General features: G+C 43.7%; 1 protein-coding gene and 1 pseudogene across 1 annotated transcript in view; one reads left to right on the forward strand and one right to left on the reverse strand.

Annotated features, from left to right (window-relative positions):
* Positions 1–14,709: 14,709 nt before the first annotated feature.
* On the reverse strand, positions 14,710–17,484 carry LOC132436655 (zinc finger matrin-type protein 2 pseudogene; annotated as a pseudogene).
* A 457-nt stretch (positions 17,485–17,941) lies between these two features.
* PHLPP1 (PH domain and leucine rich repeat protein phosphatase 1) overlaps positions 17,942–19,884 on the forward strand; it is a 213,205-nt gene continuing 211,262 nt past the window's right edge. The window contains exon 1 of the mRNA XM_060029176.1: positions 17,942–19,575. Coding sequence (XP_059885159.1) covers positions 18,060–19,575 — 1,516 coding nt within the window. The 5' untranslated portion in view covers positions 17,942–18,059. The remainder of the gene's footprint in view (positions 19,576–19,884) is intronic.

Consider the following 19,884-nt stretch of genomic DNA (forward strand, 5'->3'; position numbering starts at 1 on the left):
GATTCCTGATGAAGAGTTGAGTGCATCTACTTTTAAAAAAATTTTTCGGCCGTGCAGCATGTGGGATCTTAGTTCCCCCACCAGGGATCAAACCTCCTGCATTGGAAGCATGGAATCTTACCCACTGGATCACCAGGGAGGTCCCGAGTGCATCTACAGTTGTAGGAGCAATGCTGCTTGGCAGGTGAGCGTTTCTTCTTCCAAAGCCATTAGATCCAAGAGGGGAAGGTCTTATGTATGATATGGCCATCACTGTATTCCTCGTACTTAGCAAACTGCCTGGCACATACTAGATGCTCAGTCAGACTTTCTTGAATGAGTTAATCTGCATAACTGGACCATCACAATTTGGATCATAATACTGTATTGCCCAGAGTTAATAAGTACAACTCAGATTAAGTCCAGATCTGTACATTCACATGGAGCTCAAATGAGGAGAGACAGGTTCTGGTCCATGTGCTTTTGCACAGAACATTTATCTTACAAGGAAAATGTAGAAATTAAGACTCATGGGCAGAGTTCCAAGTAAATGCCATTCTACTCTTCTTCCAGATTTTGCTGCCAGTTTTCACGTTGTCTCCATGTATTCACCCAGCTTTCTCCTTCCCGGGGCCCGCCTATCCTGCTAGCACTCCCTTGTCTCCTATCTTGCATGACCAGAGCCCAGAGTTTTATGTAATGAATGTGTTAGATAAATCCAATGTTCCTGTGTCTTAAACAAAGACAAAGCCTTTTATTACAAGATTATGCATAAAGTACTATGAACTTACACACCTTCAAGCCACAATCCAGACTGAGAAATAGAATATTTATCAGTAGCCCAGAAGTCCCCTCCAGTCAGTGTGCCAGGCCAAGGTGAACTTCTGTTGTGACTTGTCAGGTTAGTTTTGTTTATTCTTTTCTTAAAAATTGTGTTAAAATGTACATAACATCGGGACTTCCCTGGTGGCGCAGTGGTTAAGAATCCACCTGCCAATGCAGGGGACATGGGTTCCATCCCTGGTCCAGGAAGATCCCGCATGCCATAGAGCAACTAAGCCCGTGCGCCACAACTACTGAGCCTGCGCTCTAGAGCCCGCAAACCACAACTACTGAGCCTGCGTGCTGCAACTACTGAAGCCTGCGTGCCTAGAGCCCATGCACCGCAACAAAGAGTAGCTGCCACTCGCCGCAACTAGAGGAAGCCTGCGTGCAGCAACAAAGACCCAATGCAGCCAAAAAAAAAAAGATAAATTTAAAAAAATTACATAACATAGAATTTACTATCTTAACCATTTTTAAGTGTTAAGTACATTGACATTACCATGCAACCAGTCTCTAGAACTCTCTTCATCTTGCAGAACTCAAAACTCTGTACCCAGTAAATAACAACTCCCCATTCCCCCCTTCCTGCCCCCAGCACTTGGCAACTACCACTCTACTTTGTCTCTATACATTTGACTATTCCAGGGACCTCGTATGAGCAGATTCATACCGTTTCTGTCTTCTGTGACTGGCTTATTTCACACTTTTGCCAATTCTTTTTTTTTTTTTTGTGGTACGCAGGCCTCTCACTGTCGTGGCCTCTCCCGTTGCGGAGCACAGGCTCCGGACGCGCAGGCTCAGCGGCCATGGCTCACGGGCCCAGCCGCTCCGCGGCATGTGGGATCTTCCCGGACCGGGGCATGAACCCGTGTCCCCTGCATCGGCAGGCGGACTCTCAACCACTGCGCCACCAGGGAAGCCCATTTTGCCTATTCTTAAACTTGATTCGAATACAGGAGTCATACAATATGTGTTCTTTTGTGTCTTTTTCTGTTCAACATAATGTCTTTAAGATTGATCCCTGTTGTTGCCTGTTTCAGTAATGTGCTCTTTTTTACTTCCATGGTATAGTCATATGCCACAATTTATTACCCATTCTCCTGTTGACGGACATTTGAGTCGTTTTCCAGTTTTTTTGTCTATTTATGAATGAAGATGCTATACGTAGTCCTGTTTTTGTACTTATCTTTTGGTGGACGTACTTACTCATTTCTCTTGGGGATCATACCTGGGAGTGGAATTTGGCATATGTTTGGCCATAATAGATATTGTCAAACAGTTTTCCAGAGTGAAATGTGGGAGAGTTCAAATTAATTTTGTGGTATGGTACCTCATAACTCACCTGGGCCTGTCACAAGAGCCACCTCCATGGGGATCTCAGGAACACAGCAGGGGGCTGGGACTTGGTCATTTTGCCCTGTTTCGGCTCCACTCTGTCTCCTGTACCCCCCTCCTCCAACACTGCCCCCACTGGCACGTCCTCATTATGGGCCTGGGGAGTTCCACCTCCTATGCAAGAGAAGTGGTGTATCTGCGGGTTTCGCCAAATGGCTTGTCTGGAAAGAATCTGCGTGTGTCGGGAAGGGGAGCAGTAAGGCTAAAAGGCATCAATGAGCAGAATCAAGAGAAACAATTCTGGTTGTTCTAGGACCCTGGTTGGTGCCACGCTGCGGGGCTGGGGTTGGCCCTGGATGGGAGAGGATGAAGATAACTTACACTGTGGTCCTGTGTCCTCCCAGGCTTCAGAGGAACCAGTTCTGGAAGGTTTGCCCTTTGATTACAGTATTTATTTCATATTTAAACAAACATATGACAAAAAAGCCCATCAAGAAACAAATACGCAGGACTTCCCTGACGGTCCAGTGGTTAGGACTCTGCCCTTCCACTGCAGGGGGCATGGGTTTGATCCCTGATGGGCGAACTAAGATCCTGCATGCTGCAAGGTGCGACCAAAAAACAAAAACAAAAAACACCAAAATACCCAACACTCCTGGGGTTTCTAAGAGCGACTGAAACGAAACAGTCTCACTTGACTTATTTGTCCTCAGAAAGTACAATGGTGGGGAAGGGCTGCGGGAGGGGGTGTGTCAGTGGGAAGCCTCTTTTTCCTGGGCTGCGTTTTCGAATGATGTTCAGTAACTTGCCACTGTCACCTGGGTCCAGTTCTCATTTTTTAAAAAATTAGTACTCGTCTTTAACATAACAGTACAAAGGAGTGATGAGCAATTTTAAAAAAGAAACAATGGCAACAATGAAAACCGAAAACACCCTCTCTCACCCATATGACCCTAGGTCTAGCACATAGTCCACCAAATTTGTAACCCTAATCTTGGTGTCATAAAGCTGGGGTTTCTATCCTTAATTTGCCCCTTTCTAGCCTTGTGACCTTAGAAAAGATACTGAGCCGTTCTGAGCTCTTCTTTACAATGAGAGCCATATAGAACTCTAAAAGGAGTCGAAGAGATTAAATTAGAAAATATACATGCCAGGCCTGGCAGTGCCCTAACCGTAAACCTAAAATAACAGGACACCAGGTTAAATTCAAATCTCAGATAAATAACGATTTTTTTTCATATGAATATGTCCAAATATTGCGATTACTGGGTGTCCTGTATTTTATTTGCTATATCTGGCCACCCCATCATGGCATGTTATAGGCACTTGGTAAATGTTTCCTCATTTCCACTTCCTCACAAGCTCATCTAAAAAGGACTTCAGATGCTCCCCGATTTATGTGTTGCTAAATTGTGGTTGAAGGATGGGGAGATAAGGAAAGATGACTGTGGCAAAATCGGCTATAACCATATTTTTATTTCCACAAGTAGAGTAGTACAAAAAATAGCATAAAATACTGAGGGCCAGCATGGCGTCCTACCTGATCATTAATTCACTCTTTATAGAGGGCTTAAATAATGGTTCTCCAAAACGATGCATTTTTGTCTAGATATTTAAATTATGGCGAATTTTTTCATGTTTATAGCATAGCTTTGAGTGAGAAAAGCAGGATAGAAAATATAATGACATTATGATCTCTACTCCATTAAAATATAGAGAAAAAAGCTATGAGGAAATATTTGAAAATAACTTTGGGTCATTGGATTTTTTGGCTCATCCTTGCATTTTTATGGTTTTCAATATTGACCAAACTTTATATAATGAACTCATTACTCTTAGAATAAGTAAAATTTAAAGTTCTTTCTTAAATTACATTAGAGTTTTAATTTATCAGTTGTTTTAAATTATAAATAAAATTTTAATGAATTAAGTGGTGGGAAACTTAACATAACTTTAAACTTTTACTTATCAACAAAACGTAGAAATTCAGATTGTAACAAAACCATACAGTTGATCTTAAAAAGACAAAAATGAAACTTTGTTCTGAAGTATAACACAAACAGGAAAGTATATAAAACACATATATACGACTGAACCCATTTTTAAAAAACAAAGACCCAGGTACCCACCTAGGTCAATACACAGGACACTGTCAGCATCCCAGACACCCCCTTCCCCTGCCACATGCCCTATTCCCAGTCACAACCCACTTGCTTCCACCTAGTTGGTTTGTGTTAGTTATTTACTTCCTTTTCCTTTCATTTCAATTTTACCACCTAAATTTTATCCCTAAAACGTGTAGATTAGTTTGGCTTGTTTTTGAACTTGATATAAGTGGGATCATATGGTTAGTATCTTGCTTGTCTGGCTTCTTTCACTCAACATGCTTTTAAGATTCATTCAGATCAGGAAACTTGCACAAGCCTCTTAGATAACCTCATCCACCAAAGGGCAGACAGCAGAAGCAAGAAGAACTACAATCCAGCAGCCTGTGGAACAAAAACCACATTCACAGAAAGATCGACAAGATGAAAAGGCAGAGGGCTATGTACCAGATGAAGGAACAAGATAAAACCCCAGAAAAACAACTAAAAGAAGTGGAGATAGGCAACCTTCCAGAAAAAGAATTCAGAATAATGATAGTGAAGATGATCCAGGACCTCGGAAAAACAATGGAGGCAAAGATCGAGAAGGTGCAAGAAATGTTTAACAAAGACCTAGAAGAATTAAAGAACAAACAAACAGAGATGAGCAGTGCAATAACTGAAATGAAAACTACACTAGAAGGAATCAATAGCAGAATAACTGAGGCAGAAAAATGGATAAGTGACCTGGAAGACAGAATGGTGTAATTCACTGCTGTGGAACAGAATAAAGAAAAAAGAATGAAAATAAATGAAAACAGCCTAAGAGACCTCTGGGAAAACATTAAACGCAACAGCATTCGCATTATAGGGGTCCCAGAGGAGAAGAGAGAGAGAAAGGACCTGAGAAAATATTTGAGGAGATTATAGTGGAAAACTTCCCTAATATGGGAAAGGAAATAGCCACCCAAGTCCAGGAAGCACAGCGAGTCCCATACAGGATAAACCCAAGGAGAAACACGCCGAGACACATAATAATCAAACTGGCAAAAATTAAAGACAAAGAAAAATTGTTGAAAGCAGCAAGGGAAAAATAACAAATAACATACAAGGGAAATCCCATAAGGTTAACAGCTGATTTCTCAGCAGAAACTCTACAAGCCAGAAGGGAGTGGCATGATATACTTAAAGTGATGAAAGGGAAGAACCTAAAACCAGATTACCCAGCAAGGATCTCATTCAGATTTGTTGGAGAAATCAAAAGCTTTACAGACAAACAAAAGCTAAGAGAATTCAGCACCACCAAACCAGCTCTACAACAAATGCTAAAGGAACTTCTCTAAGTAGGAAACACAAGAGAAGAAAAGGACCTACAAAAAGAAACCAAAACAATTAAGAAAATGGTAATAGGAACATACATATCGATAATTACCTTAAACGTGAATGGATTAAATTCCCCAACCAAATGACACAGGCTTGCTGAATGTATACAAAAACAAGACCCATATATATGCTGTCTACAAGAGACCCACTTCAGACCTAGGGACACATACAGACTGAAAGTGAGGGGATGGAAAAAGACACTCCATGCAAACGGAAATCAAAAGAAAGCTGGAGTAGCAATACTCATATCAGATAAAATAGACTTTAAAATAATGTTACAAGAGACAAGGAAGGACACTACATAATGAGCAAGGGATCAATCCAAGAAGAAGATATAACAATTATAAATATATATGCCCCAACATAGGAGCACCTCAATACATAAGGCAAATGCTAACAGCTATAAAAGAGGAAATTGACAGTAACACAATAATAGTGGGAGACTTTAACACCTCACTTACACCAATGGACAGATCATCCAAAATGAAAATAAATAAGGAAACAGAAGCTTTAAACGACACAATAGACCAGATAGATTTAATTGATATTTATAGGACATTCCATCCAAAAACAGCAGATTACACTTTCTTCTCAAGTGTGCATGGAACATTCTCCAGGACAGATCACATCTTGGGTCACAAATCAAGCCTCAGTAAATTTAAGAAAATTGAAATCATATCAAGCATCTTTTCTGACCACAACGCTATGAGATTAGAAATGAATTACAGGGAAAAAAATGTAAAAAACACAAACACATGGAGGCTAAACAATACATTACTAAATAACCAAGAGATCACTGAAGAAATCAAAGAGGAAATCAAAAAATACCAAGAGACAAATGACAATGAAAACATGACAATTCAAAACCTATGGGATGCAGCAAAAGCACTTCTAAGAGAGAAGTTTATAGCTGTACAAGCCGACCTCAAGAAACAAGAAAAATCTCAAATAAACAATCTAACCTTACACCTAAAGGAACTAGAGAAAGAAGAACAAACAAAACCCAAAGTTAGCAGAAGGAAAGAAATCATAAAGATGAGAGCAGAAATAAATGAAATAGAAACAAAGAAAACAGTAGCAAAGATCAATAAAACTAAAAGCTGGTTCTTTGAGAAGATAAACAAAACTGATAAACCTCTAGCCAGACTCATCAAGAAAAAGAGGGAGAGGACTCAAATCAATAAAATTAAAAATGAAAAAGCAGAAATTACAACAGACATGGCAGAAATACAAAGCATCTTAAGAGACTACTCTATGCCAATAAAGTGGACAACCTGGAAGAAATGGACAAATTCTTAGAAAGGTATAACCTTCCAAGGCTGAACCAGGAAGAAATAGAAAATATGAACAGACCAATCACAAGTAATGAAATTGAAACTGTGATTAAAAATCCTCCAACAAACAAAAGTCCAGGACCAGATGGCTTCATAGGTGAATTCTATCAAACATTTAGGGAAGAGCTAACACCCCTCCTTCTCAAACTCTTCCAAAAAATTGCAGAGGAAGGGACACTTCCAAACTCATTCTATGAGGCCACCATCACCCTGATACCAAAACCAGACAAAGATACTACAAAAAAAGAAAATTGCAGACCAATATCACTGATGAATATAGATGCAAAAATCCTCAACAAAATACTAGCAAACAGAATCCAACAACACATTAAAGGATCATACACCATGATCGAGTGGGATTTGTCCCAGGGATGCAAGGATTCTTCAACATACGCAAATCAATCAATGTGATACACCATATTAACAAATTGAAGAAGAAAAACCATATGATCATCTCAATAGATGCAGAAAAAGTTTTTGGCAAAATTCAACACCCATTTATGATAAAAACTCTACAGAAAGTGGGCATAGAGGGAACCTACCTCAACATAATAAAGGCCATATACAACAAACCCACAGCAAACATCATTCTCAATGGTGAAAAACTGAAAGCATTTCCTCTAAGATCAGGAACAAGACAAGGATATCCACTTTCACCACTATTATTCAACATAGTTTTGGAAGTCCTAGCCACGGCAATCAGAGAAGAAAAAGAAATAAAAGGAGTACAAATTGGAAAAGAAGAAGTAAAACTGTCACTGTTTGCAGATGACATGATACTATACATAGAGAATCCTAAAGATGCCACCAGAAAACTACTATAGCTAATCAATGAATTTGGTAAAGTTGCAGGATACAAAATGCACAGAAATCTCTTGCATTCCTATATACTAATGATGAAAAATCTGAAAGAGAAATTAAGGAAACACTCCCATTTACCATTGCAACAAAAAGAATAAAATACCTAGGAATAAACCTACTTAGGGAGACAAAAAACTTGTATGCAGAAAACTATAAGACACTGATGAAAGAAATTAAAGATGATACCAACAGATGGAGAGATATACCACGTTCTTGGATTGGAAGAATCATATTGTGAAAATGACTCTACTACCCAAAGCAATCTACAGATTCAATACAATCCCTATCAAATTACCAATGGCATTTTTTACAGAACTAGAACAAAAAATCTTAAAATTAGTATGGAGACACAAAAGACCGTGAATAGCCAAAGCAGTCTTGACGGAAAAGAGCAGAGCTGGAGGAATCAGACTCCCTGACTTCAGACTGTAGCTTCAGACAAAGCTACAGTAATCAAGACAATATGGTACTGGCACAAAAACAGAAATATAGATCAATGGAACAAGATAGTAAGCCCAGAGATAAACCCACGAAACTATGCTCAGCTAATCTATGACAAAGGAGGCAAGGATATACAATGGAGAAAAGACAGTCTCTTCAATAAGTGGTGCTGGGAAAACTGGACAGCTACAAGTAAAAGAATGAAATTAGAACACTTCCTAACACCATACACAAAAATAAACTCAAAATGGATTAGAGACCTAAATGTAAGACTGGACACTATAAAACTCTTAGAGGAAAACATAGGAAGAACACTCTTTGACCTAAATCACAGCAAGATCTTTTTTGATCCACCTCCTAGAGTAATGGAAATGAAAACAAAAATAAACAAATGGGACCTAATGAAACTTAAAACCTTTTGCATAGCAAATGAAACCATAAACAAGATGAAAAGACAACCCTTAGAATGGGAGAAAATATTTGCAAACGAATCAACAAAGGATTAATCTCCAAAATATATAAATAGCGCATGCAGCTCAATATTAAAAAAGCAAACAACCCAATCCAAAAATGAGCAGAAGACCTAAATAGACATTTCTCCAAAGAAGGCATACAGATGGCCAAGAAGCACATGAAAAGCTGCTTAACTTCACTAATTATTAGAGAAATGCAAATCAAAACTACAATGAGGTATCACCTCACATCAGTTAGGACGGGCATCATCAGAAAATCTACAAACAACAAATGCTGGAGAGGGTGTGGAGAAAGGGGAACCCTCTTTCACTTTACTGGGAATGTAAATTGATACAGCCACTATGGAGAACAGTATGGAGGTTCCTTAAAAAACTAAAACTAGAATTACCATATGATCCAGCAATCCCACTACTGGGCATATACCCAGAGAAAAGCATAATTCGAAAAGACACATGCACCCCAATGTTCATTGCAGCACTATTTACAATAGCCAGGTCATGGAAGCAACCTAAATGCCCATTGACAGACGAATGGATAAAGAAGATGTGGTACATATATACAATGGAATATTACTCAGCCATAAAAAGGAACGAAATTGGGTCATTTGTTGAGATATGGATGGATCTAGAGACTGTCATACAGAGTGAAGTAAGTCAGAAAGAGAAGAACAAATATCGTATATTAACGCATATATGTGGAACCTAGAAAAATGGTACAGATAAACCGGTTTGCAGGGAAGAAATAGAGACACAGATGTAGAGAACAAACATATGGACCCCAAGCGGGGAAAGCGGCGGGGGGTGGTGGGGGTGGGGGTGTGATGAATTGGGAGATTGGGATTGACATGTATACACTGATGTGTATAAAATTGATGACTAATAAGAACCTGCTGTATAAAAAATAAAATTCAAAAATTCAAAAAAAAGATGCATTCATATCGCCTAGCATTGTAATAATTTTACTCATTGCTGTTATAGCGTTGGTATTTCAATGTAGGACTGTGCTACCACTTATTTACCTGTTTTGCAGTTGATGGACATTAGGGCTGATCCCAGGCTTTGGCATTGTGAACTGCTGCTGCTATCAGCATCCTTGTCTGTGTCTCCTGGTGCACTGGGGGGATGTTCTAGATTCTGTGAGCTGAACTTACTTTGTGCTAATGAGATTTCTACCCACTTGTGACCATAAAAGGGAAAACTGATAAAGACCCTGGAGTTTGGAAATCTGAAGCTGTGGATCTCGTTGTCGTGGATTGACTCCTATTCATGAGAAATTTATATTTCAAAGGACTGAAAACCCAGCAGTTTTCTTAAATGTCAGAATAATCCCACTGTTATTTAAATACATTAAAAATTCTTTTAAATGGCAAGAAGCAGCCTTGAGAGCCTTCTTATTTCAAATTAATATCATCTAAATGTGAAGACCTCTGCTTTGTGACTAACAAAAACATTTGCCAATATTCTAATTTAGACAATTTTGCTTTCAGCCAAAAATCAGAAGTTTTTTGAGCTGGGAGAGATTTTTTAGAGACACTGGTTCAACTCCTTCATTTCATAAATCAATAACTGACACCTTCTTGAAGGTCAAATGCCTTCCCAAGGTCATAGTTAACTAGTTAGTATAGCACCAGGACCATAATGAGGACTTTCTGACTTCCAAACTTATATATTATTAAATTCCCCCAAATATTACATGAAGCCACCTTTCAAACTATGGAATGTGTAGAAGACTGAGAATGTTATTCTGCCATTGTCACCATCATTATATTTGACTATTAATATACCTACCTGAGCGTGATCCCCTCTGCCTGATTTTCCTGGCATCCCATTTTTACTAGAGGTATGGTAAGATTATACATATGCTATGGCACTGGTGCAGTGGTCGTTTTTTTGGTAATATTTTGATCCATCTGGCAGCAGATGGTTGTAAATTATAAAATTCCTGAAAGTCACAGCTCTGTGTTTACCATAACCATCCATTACTGGCTACAGAACAGAGGAGCACTAGAGATGGTACCTCTTTGCAAACTCTACCACTGTGATTCCCAAATGCCAAGCCTGAGATGTGGTACTGGCTTGAGATGGGATTTTTCTTGATCTGGGGTAAGGCGAGAAAAACAAAACAGTAAAAAGTTTTTCATAAAATTAATTTTGTTCAATTTAAAGGGAACCTTTTATGCTGAGATTTGTCTTTCCTACTTTTTCTGCATTAAATGTATTTTTATGGTAGTTATAGTTTAAAATGTTTTTGAGGGCAGTGCTTACAACTGTTTTATTCACTATCATACACTCAATTCCTAGCATAGTGCTTGACATAAAACAGAGACTCAAAAATATTTAGATGAGTGAGTAAAAAGTAAATAACCTTAGTTTGGACATCAGTTTTTTCGGGGAGGCAGGACAGGGGGAAGGATTTTACTAATCCCTGAAATCTAGAGGTCTGATAAATTTCAGATTGTCACTCTTGCGTAGCGATACAAGACATCTAGTGTACTGGATGGAGTGTCCCCCCCAAAATTGGCATCTACGTGGAATGCCAGAATATGACCTTATTTGGAAATAGGGTCTTCGCAGATTCAATCAAGTTAAGGTGAGATCATAATGGATTAGAGTGGGCCCTGATCCAAAGACTGGAATCCTTATAAGAAGAGGGATATTTGGACACAGAGACACAGGGAGAAGGCCTTGTGATCTCAGACACCAGAGGAAGAGATTGCAGTAATGCAGCTCCAAGATAAGGAATGCTGGCAACTACCAGAAACTGGACCAGGCAAGAAAGGATCCCTGCACCCAACCCTCAGCCTTCGGAGGGAGCATGGTCCTGCCAACACCTTGATTTTGGACTTCAGCCTCTAGACTTTGAGAAAATAAATTTCTGTTGTTTGAGCCATCCAGTTCATGGTACTTTGTTATGGAAGCCCTAAGAAACAAATATATCTAGGAGTCCAGCCCAGTGGATTTGGTGGGAAATAGAGGGGAAAAGAGCAGGATTTCTAGGGGTTAAGTGTGTCTCCTACAATCTATTTTGGGGCAAAAAAGAGAATTCCCACGCCGATTCTTCAGGGTATAATTAATGACTATAAGTATAGGGGAGTCATCTGGAGGATACTTTTCTATTTTTAGTCATGGAAGATTCAGGGGGAAATGCTTTGGGATGATGTAGGAAGGTTATTTGTTAGACATGAATCTTGATGGAAAGAGGTATTAGGCACTTGTTAGAACCCAAAATGGATTTCTAAAAGCTGGGCATAAGTCAGTTTTTACAATTAATATATTTTAAATGTATTAATATTATAGGAGCCCAATATTTAAAACAATTTTATGGTGAATTCATATAAGAGAAAGAACAAAGAAATATTTATAGCCTAATATATAATTTACATACCTAGATTTTCTTTTGTTTTAAAATTAATTAATTTTAATTTTTGGCTGCATTGGGTCTTCTTTGCTGAGTGCAGGCTTTCTCTAGTTGCAGAGAGCAGGGGCTACTCTTTGTTGCAGTGGCGGGCTTCTCATTGTGGTGGCTTCTCTTGTTGCAGAGCATGGGCTCTAGGCGCGCGGGCTTCAGTAGTTGTGGCTCATGGGCTCAACAGCTGTGGCTCACGGGTTCTAGAGCACAGGCTCAGTAGTTGTGGCACACGGGCTTAGTTGCTACGCGGCATGTGGGATCTTCCTGGACCAGGGATCGAACCTGTATTCCCTGCATTGGCAGGTGGATTCTTAACCACTGCACCACCAGGGAAGTCCCTAGCTAGATTTTCATATATCCCATTTGCCTGAAACAAGAACCATCTATACGAAAGAAGAAAGTAGGTCAATTTTAACTAAAGCTTAAAAAAAAATGACAATGCCTATATGTAAGCTTTCTTAGGGCAAGTATTTTTGTCTCTACTATTCACTGAGTGTAAATGGTGCCTACATATAAAAGCTTAATAAATACTTGTTGAATGAATGTTCCAGGTAATTTATATTGTTACTGGAAGTGGTGGGATTACATGGCCTCTATTTTTTGGTCTAATACTTCATTGCTGTGATGACAAACACATCTCGTTTATTTCTGTGAGGCAGGATGTGAGGAATGAGAAAGAGACAAAGAATTACAGGATAAAAAAGTGTGCACTAAAATCTGAAGAGTTATCAAGCCATATCTATAAAATAGACTACCTAAAATGATAGTGGTAATCTAAGCTCTTGATAGAGTTCAGATGATAAGTTTGTGAGGGAAGGGAGAGGACTTAGAGAGCTGAGACGGTCTCATCCTGTCAGTGAGTAGGGAACATATGAATTCTGTTTGGCCACCTGGGGCCCATTTAGTGCACTAGAGTACTAATTTGCTAAATGGGTCCCTCATAGTAAAAATGAATGAGTAAATAGTGAGCAATTTAGGGATGGTAAACCACTAGTAGCTCAAGGGATATAGAAATGTGAAACTATAATTATATTCCTTGCTCATAATGTACTAACTAAATGTATTACATTGTATATTGCATCTTTCTGAGTTTATTTCTGGACACAGCTGAGCCCTTTACAATTCAGACTGAAACCAATCCTGCTATCAATTCATGCCTCCATTAAAATTCCAACTGCTTATATTAGAAAAAAAATTCCAAAGATGGTTTCTTTTATCTTGGATCTAAGGATGCAAACAGGATTAACCTAGATGCAAAACACAGCAAGTCAGTTATAAATCACATGGCATAAAATAAACTGTGGCAGTAAATTGAAAATTATGTTCTCTTTTTCTATACTTAGCTGTGAAAATATTTTAACAAGTTGGCTCAGGGTTTGCAACTTTTACATCTGTTGTTTCTTTTCGGGATTATCTCTTAGCATTTGAAGATGTGGTTCTTTTAAAAGTGTGGCTAGTCAGAAATGTGGTATCAGATTGTACATTTGGAACATTTTAAAGGATGGGGGGCATTTGTGAGTTATGTGGTTTCAAGATAGTGGCCTATTCCCCACTCTACTTTTAAGTAGGAGAAGCTGCAATTTCATGGGTGTCTAGAAAACATTTGTCCTTAACTGAAATCCTTTTCTTATTCAGAGAAATTGTACGGCGTGGGTTGGCTCGGACGGTCTGGATGATGTTCCATGATACCAGCAAACTCCAAGTACAAGTTTCACTGCCCTTATCATTGTCTATTATTAAAACTCTGAGGTTCCAGTTGATCTGGTGTTCAGGGGACTGTCTATTTTTATGAACTCTCATTTCTTTCTCTCTCTCCTCTCAGCCCCAAGTTTAGTGACTTTACTGAAGGTGTTTGGAGGTGGAACCAGGGATGGAGCACACTGTGGATCCTTGGTCTTCTGCTCCCCCCTAAGCTCTGATTTCTATTATTTTGGATACAATGGAATATGACGTGTTTTAGATTGTAGACACTATGCCTGAAATAGTTTCTCTGTGTAAAAATTATAATCTGCATTCTCCCCCTGCCCACAAAAAAAGGACCCACGGTTTTTTTGTTTTTTCTTTCTCGGTACGCGGGCCTCTCACTGTTGTAGCCTCTCCCGTTGCGGAGCGCAGGCTCCAGACGCGAAGGCTCAGCGGCCATAGCTCACGGGCCCAGCCGCTCCGCGGCATGTGGGATCTTCCGGACCGGGGCACAAACCCGGGCACGAACCCGTGTCCCCTGCATCGGCAGGCGTACTCTCAACCACTGCGCCACCAGGGGAGACCGGACCCACTGTTTTTTGAGGCTGGAATGTACTTCCTTTTTCTTCATGTTGAGATACTTGAACATAATTCATTATTCCCTTTCTCCTCCTAATTTAGTAATCCCTCATACCAAGTCTGGCAGGTGTGTATGAAGACTCTTCAACCCCTCCCCACTCCAATACTCTGTATACTGAATTCTCTGACCAATGCTTTTGCTTTACGTTTTCCCCCTTGGAGGAGGCTTTTTGGTTACAAATAACGTCAAGGGGTAAATACAGTTCCTAGAGGATAAAAAGGCGAGAGTTGTGGTGATTGTGTAAAACTAAACAAGACTCAGAGCTCATTGAGACAGCGCTATGATTTCTTAGGATGCAAATGGACATTGGGCCAATGGTGACAGAATTTCTGATTAGAACAAACTTCCCTTGAGTTTGTTACATTAGCTAAATAAAAATAACTCTAGAAAGCAGATATATGAGAATTAATATATACTTCTTTTTTTTTTTTCGGGAAAGCAGCCTCAGAAGAGGTGGTTTTTCTTTATTGGGAACTCAGATGATCAGAGGTCCTCTGTCTCCAGTGAAATACTGAGGCTGAAGGAACATGCCACAGCACACTCCGTTGCATCCTGTGCTCTCTCCCAAGGTAGAGGGAAACCACAAACACCCACCCTCTAGCCCTCCCCGCTGCCACTCTTAAGGACTTTCCCCAGTACCTCCCAAAAGATGACGCCCACACACACAAAGTTAGGCCTGGCAAAAAGCCAAGCATAGAAAGCCTCAGTAACTCTTCTTGGTGGAACCGAAGCCAGAGAAGCCCATCACAGCTGTCATCTCACCTTCCTCCTCCAATGTCAAGTCCTCCTCCGCCCTCCTTTTCTTCTCCTGTTTCTCTTTCTTGTAGGTTTTGGCCTTTTCCTCCTCTTCTCTGAGTTCCTTCATCCTTTCCTCAAAGTCATAATCCTTCTGCTTCTCTTCCATCTCCTTCTTGTTGACTTCAAAACGTTTCTTCACCTGATCCAAAGTGGAACATTCCACACGCATAGACATGCCCAGGTTTCGCTGATGTTTCTTTCCATTACTGTGATCCAGGAAGTTGATGGAGTCTTTCACCACACAGTCACAGACATTGCAATAGTATCCTCCCATCTCAGACTGTGGGGTGGTCTTGGTAATGACGATTGTCTTCCCAAGTTTGGATTCCAGGTCCACCTTGGAGTCCCGATGCTGGAGAAGCTCTCGCGTGACTGGCTGCACTGGTTTTCCATCCTTCTTTTCTCTCTCTTTCGTGAGCTTCTTCTCGGCGAGCTTCTCATATTCATCTTTGTCCCACTTTCGGCGAAAGCCCAAGTTTTTTGTCCCACTGCCCGATGCCATCTTCACTGCGAAGTGAATCTATATTTCTTAATATAGAAAAAATTAAAGAGGTTTATAGGAAATCAGCTAAGGAACTAAAAAATATAAAGAAATGTAAATAGTCCGTGTTTTGGTGCTGAAATTTAACATAGTCTTTGTTTTTTAACCTTATTAAAGTAAGGCTAAATTAAAATACTGTTCATTTCTAGAATAGTTTGTGCTACTCAAGGTACATATGGATTAGGCAGCTGAAATTCATCTTCAAGATCATTACCTCTTTCTCTGCCTCTTTACTTTCTTTCAGAGACTTAGCCTTCAGCAAGTACTCAGCTTCATTTGTTCCAGAAAATTTCATCCAAAGTGAGGTCTCTATTGTTGGACTCCCTAGACTAGGTCAGTTCTCTTGTTTTATTTTTGCTTCCTCCATGGCACCCAGTATTCTCCCCTCGTCCACATCCCTCTCACTTGTTGAACCTCTTTCTTGCTAATCTATAAGCTCTGTGAAGGCAAGGACAGTGTCTGATTTATTCAATTGCTGTAACAGAGTACCTGGCATATAATATGTTTATAATTATTTGTTAAATTAATTGACTTGACTATCTTATGTCTCTTGGGAGAACTTGCATTCTTCCTAATTTTAAAAATGTAACTCTGTGCTGTTGATTGAATTGAAATGGAATAAACATTTGTTTCATGAGACCAAGAGGTAATACTTCAAAAGAAAAATATAAAAAATCATTTTCAGGAATTTCAAGAATCAAGATAAATATATATTTTTTGGTCCTGTAACTTCCTCCATTCCTCTTCAATGAAACTGTGTAGATAACCCAAGTACAACTTTCCCTGCCCTTACTAGTTTCTGTTATTTCAGGTACAAGTTCCAGTTTCTCTGTTTCTCTCTCCTTCCTCTTTCCTCAAACCCCTCACCCCCAATTCACCCTCAAGTTTAGTAACTTTGTTGAAGTTAAGGCAGGCCCTGGATAGTATAAAGTTGAAAAAGTCTCAAATGTGAAAATCCAGATTTCTAAAACAATGTGGGGGAATATTAATTAAATTAAAAATTTTACTAAATTCTTTTAAATAGTATGCTATTCTAATCTAGCCTACAATATTGTTTCAACTGACAAGAAAGTGCAACTTTTCAGATCACGAATAACATTGTAGCCGTAGAGTATAACTTTTTCTGAATGTTGAAAGAAGAAACAAGGGAAGGCGTTAAGAGAGAACATACAGGACCAGCCCATCTCATATCCCACCGTGTCTCCATTCCAGCGTTTCCTCTACTTTCCATCGCTTTCTGTGTCATTAAGTTACTTCAAACCTTCAGACCAACAGGGAAAAATGAGATCTCAGCCCTTTGCCTTTTTCCTTCTCAGATGTAGGAACTGGAGGATCGGGTCGGGGCTGCACGATTTCCACTAAGCACGTTCAATGGGTGGTGGAGGTGAAGACCAAAGGCTGGGGACCTTTGTACCGTTTAGAGTCCTTTCAAAGCCCTCTCTTTCAATTAGCCGGGAAAACGAAAGTCTTCTGGGAAGCGGGAGTGGGCGGGCTAAGTACGAGTTAATGAACAAGAACATTCCCGGGCACGGAGTTCAACAGCAGAGGGCAGAATACCCACTGTCCAGGGCACACGGCTGGCTGAAAGGAGGGGCATAGTTTAAGGATCTCTGGGGCTTGTAGTTCACCACGTTTCCTTCGGACATGCCCGTCCGCGCACTGGAACTACAACTCCCAAGGTGCACCGCGCGCATCTGTCGTCTCTGCCTCCCCCTCTCTGAGGCTCGCGCCGGAACCTCCTGGGAAACTGCCCCCCCCAGCCCCGCCCTCGTACGCCGTCCCGTTTGTTTACCCTGAAGCCCCGCCTCACCGCCGCCCTCCTGCTCTCCCCTCTTCCGCCTGGAATGCCGTCATGCAGGTGATGCATATTCATGAGGCCCGCCGAGGAGCTCCCGCCCTGCCTGTCTCCCGCCTTCCCGCTGCCGGCGCGTGATTAATATTCAATGAGCCCAGCTACGCGGCGGGTTCGCCGGGGTGAGGCGGGGGAGTGGGCGGGGCCTGCGCTCGGCGCCCGCGACCCAGGCGGGGAGGGCGTGTGTGTGTGTGTTTGGGGGGGGGGGCGGTGGCGGCCAAGCGGGCGGGCGCACGGGATGGAACACCGAGACACCGACGGAATGCTTCGACTTGCCACATAATCCCCTGGAACGGCCGTGCCGAACGCCATTGGCTTCTCCCTTCTCCCCGCGCCGCCGCCGTCTCCCACCTTCGCCTCCCCGCCTCTCTCTCTGCCCGCTGTCTCCGGAGCTGGGGGGGAAGCGCGAAGCCCCACTGCAATGGAGCCCGCCGCCGCGACTACGGCGCAGCGACTCCCAGAGACCAGCAGGGAGGACCGAGCTCCGGCTCCGGCGGCGGCTGCAGCGGCGGCCGCGGCCGCGGCGGCTCTGGCGGCGGCAGTCGGGGGCGGCCGGAGCCCGGAGCCCGCGCTGACCCCGGCGGCCCCCAGCGGCGGGGCGCGGGAAGAGGCCCCCGGCGAGGCGCAGCTGGGGTTGTTGCCGGGTCGGCCGGGAGGCACGGGTCGCAGGAGGAGGCGCGGCGCCCCCCAGCCCACCGCTGGCGGGGCTGCCCCGGTGCCCGGGGCCAGCGGTTGCGCCAACTCCCTGCTGCTGAGGAGAGGGCGGCTGAAGAGGAATCTGTCCGCGGCCGCCGCCGCCGCCGCCTCGTCGTCCTCGTCCTCGTCGTCGTCCGCCGCTGCCGCCTCGCACTCCCCCGGCGCCACCGGCCTCACCGCCTCCTGCTCGGCCTCGGCTTCGCTGTGCACCCGGAGCCTGGACAGGAAGACGCTGCTCCTGAAGCACCGGCAGATGCTCCAGCTGCAGCCGTCGGACCGGGACTGGGTGCGGCACCAGCTCGAGCGGGGCTGCGTGCACGTCTTCGACCGCCACATGGCCTCGACCTACCTGCGCCCGGTGCTGTGCACGCTGGACACCACGGCGGGCGAGGTGGCCGCCCGCCTGCTGCAGGTGGGCTACAAGGGCGGCGGCGTGGTAAAGGTGCTGGGCAAGGGGCACCCCGACGCCGGTCCCCGGCTCCCGCCCGCCGAGCCGCGGGACTCGGAGCCGCCACCCGGGAGGAGCGGACTGGCCGCCGTCGGGGGGCCGCAGCGCCCTCCTCCCGCCGACCTGCCGCTGCCCGGCGCCGCGGACGGGTGGGCGCTCCGCGCCTCCCGCGCCAGCCCCGCGCCCTCAGACTCCAGCCTGGGCGAACCGGGCGCCCCGCGGCTCCTGGACGGTGCGGCCGCGGGCCCAGCCTCCGACACCGAGAGCTTCAGCCTGAGCCCTAGCGCCGAGAGCGTGTCGGACCGGTTGGACCCCTACAGCAGCGGCGGCGGCTGCTCGTCGTCGTCCGAGGAGCTGGAGGCTGACCTGGCCCCGGCCCGGCCCCCGACGGGGGCTCCGGGACAGCCCCGCCTGCCCCGGCTTGGAGCGGGCGCCCGGCCGTCATCCCCGACGGCCTCCCCGCCTCCGCCGCAGCCGAAAGCCCTGAGGGGCGTCGAGGGCCCAGGCGGCGCCGCCCGCGATCGGCCTCGGGAGGAGAAGGCGGCGGCAGCAGCGGCCCTCGGCCGCCCCCCGTCGACCCAGGATGGGAACGGGGCGACCGCGGAGCAGGCGCCTCTACCGCCCACCCTGTACGTGCAGCTCCACGGAGAGACCACCCGGCGCCTGGAGGCGGACGAGAAGCCGTTGCAGATCCAAAATGACTACCTCTTCCACCTGGGCTTTGGGGAGTTGTGGAGGGTGCAGGAGGAAGGCATGGACTCGGAGATCGGCTGCCTCATCCGCTTCTATGCAGGTAAGGAGATCACCTGCACTTTGACGCGTGCGGAATAAGCACTTCCAGGTCCCGAGAAATGTTTGGCCACCCCGAGAGTCAGCGCGGGTCCTCGGGAGTCTGTTACTTCTCTACAGCTTTCAAGTACGATCTGTGTGATACTAAATTGAGCAGTTTTAAAATCCGCGAGCTTTTGTCATTCTTGGGGGCTCCGAGGTTGGGAAGCAAGCTGGGAGAGGTGGCAGGGCCACCAGGAAGCACAGGGAGCAGGCACTCCTGAAAGAAGCAGTGGTGTCTTTAACAGTGAAGTGCTGCCTTTCGGACGTCTGT

Source organism: Delphinus delphis, chromosome 13 (genome assembly GCF_949987515.2).
Source record: "Delphinus delphis chromosome 13, mDelDel1.2, whole genome shotgun sequence".
In the NCBI taxonomy this organism is placed as follows: domain Eukaryota; kingdom Metazoa; phylum Chordata; class Mammalia; order Artiodactyla; family Delphinidae; genus Delphinus; species Delphinus delphis.